We start from the raw sequence: 13,877 nt of genomic DNA, 5'->3' as shown, positions 1-13,877 counted from the left end.
TTCAGAAGTAATAAATTTAAGTTGGATGAGCAAAAGCTATGTTCGTTCAGTCTGAGGAAACTGAACAAAAAACAAGTTTTCTGTCTCTGTCCCTGGCAGCTTTCTTGAATATGTGTGTGCAACAATGTGATTGGCTAACTTCAATGCTAAATAACTCTGAAATGGTGCAACATATCAAATTTTTTCCTTAATGATTTCTCAGTACAGCCTCTCCTGCAACACTCTTACAACTTTTCAGACTGTTTCTGGCTGCCCTGTATATGTACTGTAGTTACAACAAAAGGTGATAATTAAGTAAACCAACATATGTAGAATTATTCTATGTGACATATCATGTCAATTAAATAAGAAAGTATTATCATGTCCCGTAATGATACTGCTAAAGAGTACTTCAAGAAAGATATATGTTTAGATACAGGATACCAGGTACAATAAATCAATATATTAAATTTAAAGTGCAGACAGCTGCACACAACAAAGGCAGTTAAGAAAGTAGGAAGAGAAAAATGAGAAGCAATGCTATACAATGAAGGTGGTGGTGATGGTAGTTACGGTGCCAGTAATGCTAGAGGTAATAAGCAAATCTACAGCCTGGGCTTAAAGACACATGCATTAGTCTACGAAATGAAACTGAGCAAAGCACCTAAAATTGGACAGATAACACACACAAAAAATAACAAATAATAAAATAAAATGTTTACCTTATATGTGTCTGATTCAAGGTATATTGTAATTATACTTCTCCTATTCTTATCGCTTTTACAAGCAGACTGACATTGTTATTTTTCAGTGCCATACGACAAGCATTGATGACTGAGACTTTAAACCTGCCAACTGAAAGGGAACAGTATTAAAAATATGGAAGCATTAGTTTCCTTTCTACAAGTTCAAGAAATTAAAATCCAGAACATCAGACCATAATATGCAATATTTCTACAGAATAAGGATCAAATAAATATAATCACGGATACTGAAATGAATTAATATTTCACAGACAGGAGAAGGAGAAAAACATAGCATTTACCCAAACACCATATGCAGTTATATACGCAATTAGATACTACATCAAATGTGGAACACAGCCTCTGAAAGTGGTTTATGTATAAAGTAATCATGTCTCCCTATGCATCTGTAACCTTATATTTGCATTGCACTGCAAAAGGGTCAAAATTCACTTTTTAAAAACACTGCTATGAAAAACAATAATATGCAAAAATACAGTTGTGCATTTGATGAATTAATAGTGGTTTTGACAATCCCTCAAAGCCAGTACTATATCTGTTACACAATGATATCGAAACAAAATTAAGCATAATTTAGCATCACATAGGTAAAGAAATTGTGTGCTTTAGAAGTAAGAGTCAGCAACAGAAATTCACGCAAGAACTCAATATCTGTGCACTCTGAATCTTTTGCTTCTAAAGTGTTATGTATTTATCCTCTCTATCAGACAGGTATTGTCAATGATTATTGTACATGATGCAGGGCATTGCTGTAAATCCTGCTCTGAATGCTAAAGGTCTCAGTAGATTTACTACTGAAAAATAACTATTTATTATATTTCTCTAGGCTAATAGGCAAAATATGCACTGTATGAACACCTGACCACAAGAATAAAGAAAACACTAATATGTTATGCCATACTGTGAAGAACTCATAACCACTCATTCCAGAACCTTTTTCAAAAAGGTATTTGGAATCAACTTCTCAAAAGATTATAAATACCAGAAAAGAGGCTAATAGGTACATAAATTATTATAGACAAAAGAGGTTTTACAGATGGACTAAAATAATCTGGTGGCTTCACCAGTACACCACCTTTCCCCATAATTGCAATACTGGTAGGAGCTAAATCCTTATCTTTATATATAAAATTCTTGTATCACAGTGTCAGTTGACACACTCCTCTGAAATGGCTCAATCGATTCTGATGAAATTTTACATGTATATTTTGTAGGTCTGAGAATCAGCCGTAATCTATTTTTCATACCCCTAAGTGATAAGGGTGGTCCACCCCAAATTTTTTTCTTGTTATTTGGACAGAACTTTCTATTTTTATTTTTTATGATGTGGCATTAAAAAACACACACAACCCTAAATTTTCACCCTTCCACCACCAACTACTATTTTTTAATAGCGATTTTAGTAATTTAACAATTTTCAACCCAGGTCGATAACTGATCAATTATCCCTGCCAGGTGTCTACCGGTGACAGTCTTTCACTATTCGATAGATAGGTAATTGGTAATTGAAGAAAACGTACCAAAAGCAATGACTCGAATATTCCTCTTTGAATCGACGTAACTAGACCGAGAAGTTTAACTAGGTAGCACGTGTCATTAGCCAAACAGACATTTAGGCCTGGCGCACAAGCATCGATTTAAATACATCATACGATCAAATTCTTTTAGTGGAACAACATACAATATTTTTACATATGATAAAAATCTGTGCATGTCCATTTGGCCTTATTCATAATGCTGGCAAACACGTTTCAACACGAAATTGCCGCTATGTTTGTATGCTCATGGGCGAGCCATGTATCGGATGCAATTGTTAAATCCGTGAAATCTACCGTACAAACGCTAGAACTAATAGAGGCCGATACTGCCGGACTTCCCCCTAAGCCTCTTCTCACTCCCAACACAGTTTTTGCCCATTATTATTGTTTGTGTCATGAGCTCCCACCAACAACGCTATTATGTTAGACTTATATATTGTGTTACACGTATACATTATTCTCATAGACTAGAGATAATTTATATGGCAAAACAATGTTTGCCAGGTCACCTATAACACACAAAGATTTTCAGAGGCGGAACGAAATTCGCTGGGTATAGTTAGTAAAATATATATTCAAGTGTTACAGATTTTATCTCAATGACTGTGGCAGCAGTAATTGACTGAACATGTAGTGGGAAGGGAATTGAATTGCAAATGCTCCTTTGGGCAAGTATTCAAATGCAAACCACTCTCTAAAAATGAGGAATAAGAGGAGAGCATTTTACAATATAAATACAAAAATAAATAGGGAAAGAAACACATGGCCTTCACCTCCACACAATATAGATTTACCATAACAACAAAGATTGCACAACACTGAATATATAACCACATCACAAACCCTATATAGCTCCCCAACAACAACTGAGTATGACACCGATTCAAAATATGGCAGACCAGTGTGCTGTGTTGTTTATCTTTGAGGCTTTTCACATTCTAGACAAAATGAGGCAAGGACAAATTAGAATAACCAGAATAAAAATAGAACCCGGCACAAGAGAGAGAACTTCCAGAGGGTGGCAAAGACCACGTTATTAATAGTGTACACTTTGAACTATGGCAATGAAGAAATAAACTTACATTTCTATAAGTTAGAATTTTTCTCTCTCTCCAATCACATCAAAGTTTAGTGATAGGACGAAGTTATGAGATAGCAGCTGTTATCCCACAACTGGAAATAAAGTGAGCAGGTCAATTTAGAAACCAGAGAACACAGCAACCTATATAGTCTTCTACAACATGGAAGCACCATGTACGTTGAGGTCTTCAACGAGGATTACCTACAACAATATAAACTTTGAACTAATTAAAACAAAACACTATTAACAACTGGCTAATTCTTGAGGGTTTAATGGCAAATGACCATAACAGTATTTATATCACAGCAGAGACACAATAAATGCAAATGGTGCACTTGGAACAAGATGACAGGCCTTAATTAAAAGAGACTGCAACAGATTAATGAAATCCACTGCTGTATGCACTAAAAGATTAAATTTTAGTCTCGTTTATACAGAATATGCAGTGTTTAACATTATCACAAAGCCACAAAGGGTGTAGTTAACCAAGTTAACCAAGAATTAACAGTTTAGAACACAAAGTGGAAGTGCCTGAAGACTATGACGTGAGAGATTAGGTCCCAATTATATAGATATATGGAAAGTAAATAATTGATAATTAAAATAATAATAATATTGTAATAATAATCTCTAAACTCTGCAATCAGGCCCAGAGGACTGTGTGATGCAGCCCAGGTGTTGTGTCATCCTCTGCTATATGGCATCACTTGGAAGCAGTATGGAGAGATATGAGGTCAGTATGCAGCCCTCCAGGCTGCTGTCGATTTTTCAGACCTCAGAGTTGCTCTTTCTCACTCTAGTAGCTTTTCAAGGGGCATTACGAGTGGACCCAATTCCAGTCCTCCCACAAAGGAAAAAACCCTGTCAGTAGCAGGAATTAAACATAGGTCCTCTGCATGACAATTAGATGTGCTGACCACTCAGCTTCGGAGATGGATGAAAACCAAATACATACAATGTTCTAAAACACCGAAACAGGTGTGGTGGTGGTGGTGGTGGTGGTGGTGGTGGTGGTGGTGGTGGTGGTAGAACATCTTATTCGAAAGCAGAATGTTTGGTGTGTCATGTAAACTACTGATAGAGTATTTCTAATTCTGCTGACACCACCCACAATGAGGTTTAATGACAGCGCAATGACTAAAGGGTGGGGGAAAATATTAGAATATGTGCTGTATAAACCCCTCCATGATAATATAGTTGCTGATTTATGATTACACATCAATCACATAGCTGAATTAAGAGCCAATTATATCAACGGTGTCATCAGTTATCCATGTAGGCATGAAGCTCAACAGCTCTTGAGTTCAAGAAAAAGTATGTCATGGGACCAGAAGGAATCTGTTTAGTATTACTGCAACAAATACTGCCACAAATAACACATTATTTGCCAAAGATATAGATGAATCATTACACTCCCAAAGTGATTCAGAAACTTTGAAAATAGTTCAGATGTCCTTTGCCCTTTTGCCACCTCCAAACATTGACTTCTGCAGCTCCATACTTACTGGATGCCGCACAATCATTTGTTGCTTCTGCATGCCATACAACAATGATTCTAAAAGTTACACCATAGTATTGTCTGCATCCTGTTTAAAAATTCGATGTTGAACCACTTTGATCCATATCATGATTCATTACACACTTTACTATGCAGTTTAGAAGTGGTATCTCCAAAGTCAAAAATCAACTGAAAAAAAAAGAAAGAAAGAAAAAAAATTGCCACCACAAACAGTTCTTGCTGTCATACAATATCCCTCAAAGCACAATGTGTACGTTCAAGGTCAAAGCAGTAGGCATGGCAGAGAGCAGAGTTACAGCTGAATGGAAGCTCAATGCTCTATTTGGTAAAGAAAAGAAAAACTCCGCATCATATCCTACGAATGCCCTACTTCTGGGCATGAAATTTTGGGGAAAAACTCTCAATTTTGGATTTGGAGAAAAGTATGGTTAAATGGTGGTAAGTCTTTCCTGAAGGTATTTGTCTGGAATGTAGTTTTGTGTGTGGAAGTGAAATGTGGGTGACCCACAGTTTTGGACATGTAGAAAACAGATGCTTTTGGAACATGGTACTACAGGAAAATGCTGAAGGTTAGATGGGTAGATAGGATAACTAATGAAAAGGTACTGAATCAAACTGGGAAATACATTATGGTACAACCTGATTAACAGAAAGGGTTCCTACCACAATGATATACTGGTTATTGTTTGTGGCATTTTGCCATAAACTTAGTAATCTGCTTCATCGCATATCATGTTCAATAATAGACTCAGACTCACTCTCACTCTGTGTGTGTGTGGTGTGTGATTTGGGGGGGGGGGGGGGTATTCTGGCATTGGCTGGATGCGCTCCATGTTATGTTTTCATATGCATCACATTCTGACAGTTGAAAAGTTTCAGGATAAAATGGTTAATCGTATCATGGCAAGTGGAATGCTGATAAAGCTGAGTTTCCTTAAAATTGTTTGAAATGAGTATTGATTTTGGTAATAAAGTCTGCCATTTGCTAACAACTGTTCTCACTCGAACCTGTCACTGTCCACTTCCTAAAGAGTACTAGCGAAAGAAAAAATGTCATTAGCTCCTTGGAGTGGAGAGAGGCATCATCATCATTTAATATAGAACACCAAACTGTGGTGTTATTAATTGGGACTGGTGACAAGGATGTCACATCCTGCAAAAATCTTTGGATTCAGTGCCTGATTGCCAGCGTCACTGTATGGCAAGTGAATTCATAATTTTCAGTGCTGTCTCCATTTTTCAAGCCACTCTGGACAGGAAAAATATAAAGACAATTAATAATAAGTTCGCTATAAATTGTGTGTGCAGTATACATATTTGAATAACAATGGGTAATCAAACTGAGAATCATAACCTAATCAATGAGGGGAACAGTAGAGATTGGGATATTTTGAACATGGATGTTATTAATGAATTGGGATTAATTAACAGAATTTGAACTGTAGAGACAACGGAAAATGAAAGTTCAAATTCAAACACAGACCTTGAAACATGAGAGGCAGGCACAGACAGCAATCATATCAATAATATTGCCAAGTTTGATGTAATAATCCAACTTTTATGATAACTGGGTAAAAAGCCTCTATGATAATAATCAAAATATTGAACATAAGGCTAGACAATACTAATAAACGACTTTATGATCATGAGCAAAATTTGGATAAAAAACCAAATGATGATAAAAAATTGGAAACTGATTTGAAAAAATGTTGTATCAAAAAGTAACTGACATTCATGATGACATGCAACAGTTATTCAAGGAACTGAAGAATGAGCTTATAGAACTGACAAAAACTGAACAGCCGGACAATACAATGGGCAGTAAACAACACAGTGAAGAGAGAAATGATGAGGTGATAGAAGTTCAGTCTCAATCTTACAGCAATAAGAAGTTTATCAGTCTACTGGAGCGACCAGGTGCAGTAACTCACGATGCCACTGTTCTGTGCCATATGGACCAGGCAGTGCACTCGTCTGCCAGCACTGAGGTAGGCTGTCTGTCAACAAAGCTACATGGAACACGGAGACAACATGAGTCTTCACTTACGTATGATGCATTCACAGTTTCGGTTAGGTTCTCAACACAGCACAACACCCGTAAGTGCAGTCAATGATAAGATAAAATAGTGCAACGTAAAGTATGATATGGACATCTCACACTGAGAGATTTAAGTATTTAGGTACATGTCTCACAAATTTACCTATGCACTCTCCTACTTCCATTTCTTCATTTCTGAATCTACCAACTATTACAGTTTCTGTATTTAATTTGAAAATATTATATGTTTTGGGTATAAACTTTACTAATGACATGATCACTCATTACGTGACTATGTAATAAGATGACATTTGTATATCATGATCATTCTGATTACAAATTGTGCCTCTGTTTTTGTCTGATGGAATATTTATGGATTTATGCATTAACAATGTGCCTGTAAGTAGCTGTTACAGTTCCATTTAACAGACACATTCTGTAAACAGTTGCATTTGTTATCTTTTTCTGCCAACATTTCCTTGGATACCATATATTAGAGATTTTTATTTGATATCATATGTACTTATTCTTTGAAGTTGTTTTTCATATGATGACATCCATAAAGTGTAGATGATTCAAGTGCCTGTTAATTTACCATTATGCAGTATTTAATTATTCCTTCTTTCCTATCTACTAAGGACTTACTTTACTGATTAATTTCACACTGCCATGGATTCCCAGACCCCCCCCCCCCCCCCCTCTCCATTTTACTTTCTTTTTCTTTTTTTAGGTCTGAGGATCCTTTCTCCTACCATGACAATATACTGGTTTTTCTTTGTGACCTTTGATTGTAAATTTATTGATTTGCTTCATCACACATTATTTATTAGGTTACTGCAGCTGCCGCTGCAATTTGAGCATTTGCCCTCTGACAGTGCATTCCGAGGTAGGGTGGTTGTTGCATGCCACGAGTGCTTCCAGTAATAAACCATATCGTCTGTAATTCACAAGCTGTTCTCAATCGAACCCATCAGTTTACTTCCTAAAAAGTAACATACAAAGAAAATGTATCGTCAGTAGTGTCCAGATTTTAATGACCTAAAAAACAGCGATATCTGCAAACATTTTAGATCCAAAACTTATAAAAATATATAAAAGTAAAATAAATGGATACATACATTTATTTCAAAATGTACTTGTAACTCTTCAGGCTTTCCCGGCGAGATGTTGACATGTGGAATAATCGGGTCTACTGCCGGATGTTTGTGTTGCTCTGGCACAATATTTCAGCCACGTAACTCATTGCCTTCTTCAGGTGCTACCTGAGACTGCTGTATTGGAGGATCTTGTCCAGTATTTACGCCCAGAGGGTGCTGGGTGCTCTCTCTGCCGTCTGCAACCGCCTGGTGCTGCTTGTAATGTGTTGTCTCTCCCCCGGTGCCCCCTCAGACGTCCGCCCCCGACTTGCTTGCCATCTGTGGCAACTGTCTGAGGCCCATCCTGCGTCGGGAGTTGCAGTCACTGTCCGCGCCCACCTGGCGCTGCTCCTGCGGTGTTACTACTCCTTGAGGAGTTTCTTGGTTCCTTTCGTTGGGCCCTCATAAGCTCCAGAGCCGGATTCCACGCCGAGCTGAGCTGGTAACCGCTGTCTCGGTTTATTAGGTTGTCTGTGACCTTGATCTTGATGGTCTTCTGTAGATTTTCTATCTCTGTGGCCAGACTTTCCATATCCAACAGAGTCCAAGCCCTGTGAAGTAATGTTTTCAAGACTCCATTCTTCTGTACCGGGTGGTGGCAGGTACTGGCTTGAAGGTATAAATCCGTGTGGGTGGGCTTACGATACACACTGTGCCCCAAAGTGCCATCTGCAAAGATCAGCAGAATTGTTTCGAAATATGATATAAACAGTATCTTCCGTCCAACCTCCAAAATTGGGACAATGTTAGGGAGTGTGAAGGACGACCTGGAGCTACATAAACCAGGCATTTACAACATCCCATGCCAGTGTGGAAAATCATACATTGGCCAGACAACCAGGACAGTTGACATCAGGTGCAAAGAACACCAGAGGCACACCAGACTCGGACAGGCAACCAAATCTGCCATAGTGGATACTGTCTGGAGCTCGGTCACTCAATGGACTACAACAACACCTAACTTGTGACACAAACTCCAAGATTTTGGGACAGTGTCATAAAGAAAGCCATCGAGATCAAGGTCACAGAGAACCTAATAAACCGAGACAGCAGTTACCAGTTTAGCTCAGTGTGGAGTCTGGCTCTGGAGCTTATCAGGGCCCAACAAAATGAACCAAGAAATTCCTCAAGAAGTAGTAACACCGCAGGAGCAGCGCGAGGTGGGCGCGTACCGCGACTGCAACTCCCGACGCAGAACGGGCCTCTGACAGCCACCACGACCGGAGATGATGGAGAAGCCGAGTGCGGAAGACCGTCGGAGCACCAGGGAAGTGCCAACAGCTCAGGAGCAGCACCAGGTGGACGTGGACCGCGAACGGAATGCCCGACACAGGACGGCCCTCAGACAGCTGCCACAGATGGCAAGCAAGTCGGACGCGGACGTCCGAGGGATCACCGGGGAAGAGACAACACATTAAAGCAGCCCCAGGAGGGCAAGGATGGCAGAGATAGCACCCAGCACCCTCTGGGCACAAATACTGGACAAAATCCTCCAATATGGCAGTCTCAGGTAGCACCTGAAGAAGGCAACAAGTTACGTGGCCGAAATATTGTGCCAGAGCGACACAAACATTCGGCAGTAGACCCGATTATTCCACATGTCAAAAATGTACTTGTTGATTTTATATATATATATACACCAAATTAGCTTCTGAACAAATTGTGAGTATAGTACTTACTTTTAACAATGTTTGAAACTAACTAGCACATATTTTTGAAATCCTTGTATATGTCCGAAAAAAAAGCTAAGTGCAAACTATATAACCTATTAAAACAACAGAGTGGTGCTTTTACTACTGCACACCACTTGTTTAAAGTGTTCAAAATAGTTACCAAGTCCTGTCACTCTTCTGTTTCTGGAGAATTGCACTGATCCCAAGGTGCACTTTCAGATTTTCCATTTTTGAAGATCTATGGCTGCTGCAGGGGATCATTTTGCACTTCACACCTCTTGTCTCACATCACAAATGCCACAAGAGTATATTTGAATGTGGTGAGGTCACTACAGGCCAGCTGTGGTTCACTGTCTTCAAATGTTGTCGCATTTGCAGAAAGAGTGTCACTAATCTTGCACATTAGAATATCCATGATTCCACTGGAGAAAACTTTGCAATTTGTTGTTCACTTTGTCAGCAGGAGCAAACTCACACAGCACATGTTCCACACTATCCAGAGTGTCACACAGTTGAGTACCAGCAGCTACCAGTTGTGGATGCTTTTGATATCACTGAAAAGTTGGCATTGGCATATGTCAAGTTTTCAGAAAAGGTATCTGTAAATACATCTTTCACAGTTTTCATAGCACTTGATTCATCATTATCAAGGTCACAAAGGTTGTCGTCATTTTGGTGTACTTGGTGCAGTACCAGTCAGAAACATGAAGCCAGGAACCCCATCATGTGAGAAGAGGCAGTGAAGGTGTTCCTTGAATTTTTGCAGCCATTGTGGAGCTTTCACATAGTTTTCTTGCTACAGGAAATCACTTTGTCCACATTAGGGTAATTTGATCACGCCTCTTCTGCAACTCATTGTAATGTATGTGCACGGCAAGTGATGTACTGGGGTAGAGAATCTGAAGCCCCTTGGCTGCTTCAGCCGTGTATGAATCACCATCTGTTATTAGCAGCAGAACATTGTCTCTGTTCACACTATCTGGCCACAGTCGCTTCATAGGGCTGTCAAATAAAATGGCAATTGTCAAGCTGTTTACTCTCTTGAGAACTTCACACGTGAAGTGGAGCATTTAACATTTGCAATGTAACACCCACCCACATCAGTGGTTTCATTTACGGATACCCAGACCTTTTGATCAGAAACACTAATTTGTATTTTGTTGAGCATCTCCTCGTAGCACACAGATAAACAGTTCTTTCTAAAAGCAGATTCTTCTGGAACTGTAAGTATTGTGTACTTCTCCAAGAACTCTCAGAAGCATGAAATCTTCTCCAATTGGATGCTAAAATACACCATCATCTCACGCAAGTCCTCGAAAGATGATTGCACAGTTGAAGATGGACCTGTCTGCTCAAATGACAGCATTTGTCTGCTGTCATTTTCAGCACTTCTCTTTACACAGTTCCTGTGTTTGGTGGGATTACAGTTTTGTTGTACATTAAAGTGCTTTTTTACACTAACTTTAACTTTATATAGTTTGCAAAATAACATTTCCCCATCAGTGCTGAAGAACTTCTCTCCATAACCACAAACAAAACCTCACAACTTCATGATATTGAACCAGACTGCAACTGTATTCAGGTTGTATAATGTGACCACAATGTGTGATGTTTATTACGTTCTGAAGCCACCTTTGTTGGCTTCCAGAGCATTTTGTCAAGCCTGTGCTCCAATGTTTTACATCAGCGAACAAAATGGTGTGTCACGCTACTTGTCTCTATAGTCCTGATAAATAATGTGTGATAATATCATCTGAAACTGTCATGTGAGCAACATTTTTATGCTTTTATTCTTGTGTTTTTACAGATACAACAAATATATGCATTTTAGGCAATAGTTGGCCAAAATATAACCATTTTAAAAACAATTGTAAATATGGCTTTATAAGGACAATTAGAATACATTTTTTTACTCCAAAATACCTAGATTCACGAATAAATTGTTGTAAAATTCACCCTCAAATTCAGGACAAAGTATTACTTGTCATTAAAATATGGGCCTTAGTCATTAGCTTCTCGAAGCGGGTAGAGACAGCACCATAGTTTATTACAGCACACTGTGGTTTTGTGTTATAGTAGGTGATATTATAAGCATCAAGCAACTGTCAATTTGGTAATGGAGGAAAGTATGGGAGGGTGTGTGTGTGAAAACTGTAGAGAAAGACCAAGGGTTGGCTACTGTATAGCAAATTTCAATGAATGAAGGTGCAGCAGTTATGCAGAGATGAAGAGCCTTGCACAAGATAGACTCATAAAGATGTGCACGAAACCAATTGTCAGACTGACGATTGTAATATAACAGAGGGCTTATTGCTATCACAGTGATGTGTAATGGGACTAATAGCTAGAAGAGAAATGTATGCAGTGATTAGTAATGTTGGACAATGAAATGTGACAGCAACATGAAAGATCACAATCTTATTGTTATGCAGAAACAGACCATACAATTTTGTTGACAATATTGGTCAGAGGTTGGAGTATTGTACCAGTTATGGATCCCTCAACATTGGCAGTTCAAAGCTGCCAAAGGCACCACAGATTCGCTTCTCTTGTTCAGAAGCAACAAAATGCCTCAGACTGCCACAAGCATGTGAAAACAATGACTGGCTCAGTAAGTGGTAAACTATAGTGCATTCAGAATAATTCTTACTTCAACATGCCCTATAGTGATGGCTGCATATACACTCCTGGAAATGGAAAAAAGAACACATTGACACCGGTGTGCCAGACCCACCATACTTGCTCCGGACACTGCGAGAGGGCTGTACAAGCAATGATCACACGCACGGCACAGCGGACACACCAGGAACCGCGGTGTTGGCCGTCGAATGGCGCTAGCTGCGCAGCATTTGTGCACCGCCGCCGTCAGTGTCAGCCAGTTTGCCGTGGCATACGGAGCTCCATCGCAGTCTTTAACACTGGTAGCATGCCGCGACAGCGTGGACGTGAACCGTATGTGCATTTGACGGACTTTGAACGGGGGCGTATAGTGGGCATGCGGGAGGCCGGGTGGACGTACCGCCAAATTGCTCAACACGTGGGGCGTGAGGTCTCCACAGTACATCGATGTTGTCGCCAGTGGTCGGTGGAAGGTGCACGTGCCCGTCGACCCGGGACCGGACCGGACCGCAGCGACGCACGGATGCACGCCTAGACTGTAGGATCCTACGCAGTGCCGTAGGGGACCGCACCGCCACTTCCCAGCAAATTAGGGACACTGTTGCTCCTGGGGTATCGGCGAGGACCATTCGCAACCGTCTCCATGAAGCTGGGCTACGGTCCCGCACACCGTTAGGCCATCTTCCGCTCACGCCCCAACATCGTGCAGCCCGCCTCCAGTGGTGTCGCGACAGGCGTGAATGGAGGGAGGAATGGAGACGTGTCGTCTTCAGCGTTGAGAGTCGCTTCTGCCTTGGTGCCAATGATGGTCGTATGCGCGTTTGGCGCCGTGCAGGTGAGCGCCACAATCAGGACTGCATACGACCGAGGCACACAGGGCCAACACCCGGCATCATGGTGTGGGGAGCGATCACCTACACTGGCCGTACACCTCTGGTGATCGTCGAGGGGACACTGAATAGTGCACGGTACATCCAAACCGTCATCGAAGCCATCGTTCTACCATTCCTAGACCGGCAAGGGAACTTGCTGTTCCAACAGGACAATGCACTTCCGCATGTATCCCGTGCCACCCAACGTGCTCTAGAAGGTGTAAGTCAACTACCCTGGCCAGCAAGATCTCCGGATCTGTCCCCCATTGAGCATGTTTGGGACTGGATGAAGCGTCGTCTCACGCGGTCTGCACGTCCAGCACGAACGCTGGTCTAACTGAGGCGCCAGGTGGAAATGGCATGGCAAGCCGTTCCACAGGACTACATCCAGCATCTCTACGATCGTCTCCATGGGAGAATAGCAGCCTGCATTGCTGCGAAAGGTGAATATACACTGTACTAGTGCCGACATTGTGCATGCTCTGTTGCCTGTGTCTATGTGGCTGTGGTTCTGTCAGTGTGATCATGTGATGTATCTGACCCCAGGAATGTGTCAATAAAGTTTCCCCTTCCTGGGACAATGAATTCACGGTGTTCTTATTTCAATTTCCAGGAGTGTATGTTACATGCTATCATGATGACCAAAACCTGTTAGTCT

General features: G+C 40.6%; 1 protein-coding gene across 5 annotated transcripts in view; it reads right to left on the bottom strand.

The window, feature by feature from the left end:
• The window catches only part of LOC126299091 (Bardet-Biedl syndrome 2 protein homolog), a 159,376-nt gene that overhangs the window by 24,566 nt on the left and 120,933 nt on the right, over positions 1-13,877 (bottom strand). For all 5 annotated transcript variants that reach the window (XM_049990763.1, XM_049990766.1, XM_049990764.1 and 2 more), the window contains one exon: positions 702-834. In XM_049990763.1, the coding sequence (XP_049846720.1) occupies positions 734-834 (101 nt within the window). In that variant the 3' untranslated portion in view covers positions 702-733. The remainder of the gene's footprint in view (positions 1-701; positions 835-13,877) is intronic.

Source organism: Schistocerca gregaria, chromosome X (genome assembly GCF_023897955.1).
Source record: "Schistocerca gregaria isolate iqSchGreg1 chromosome X, iqSchGreg1.2, whole genome shotgun sequence".
Lineage (NCBI taxonomy): Eukaryota > Metazoa > Arthropoda > Insecta > Orthoptera > Acrididae > Schistocerca > Schistocerca gregaria.
This window is presented reverse-complemented; position numbering and strand designations above follow the sequence as displayed.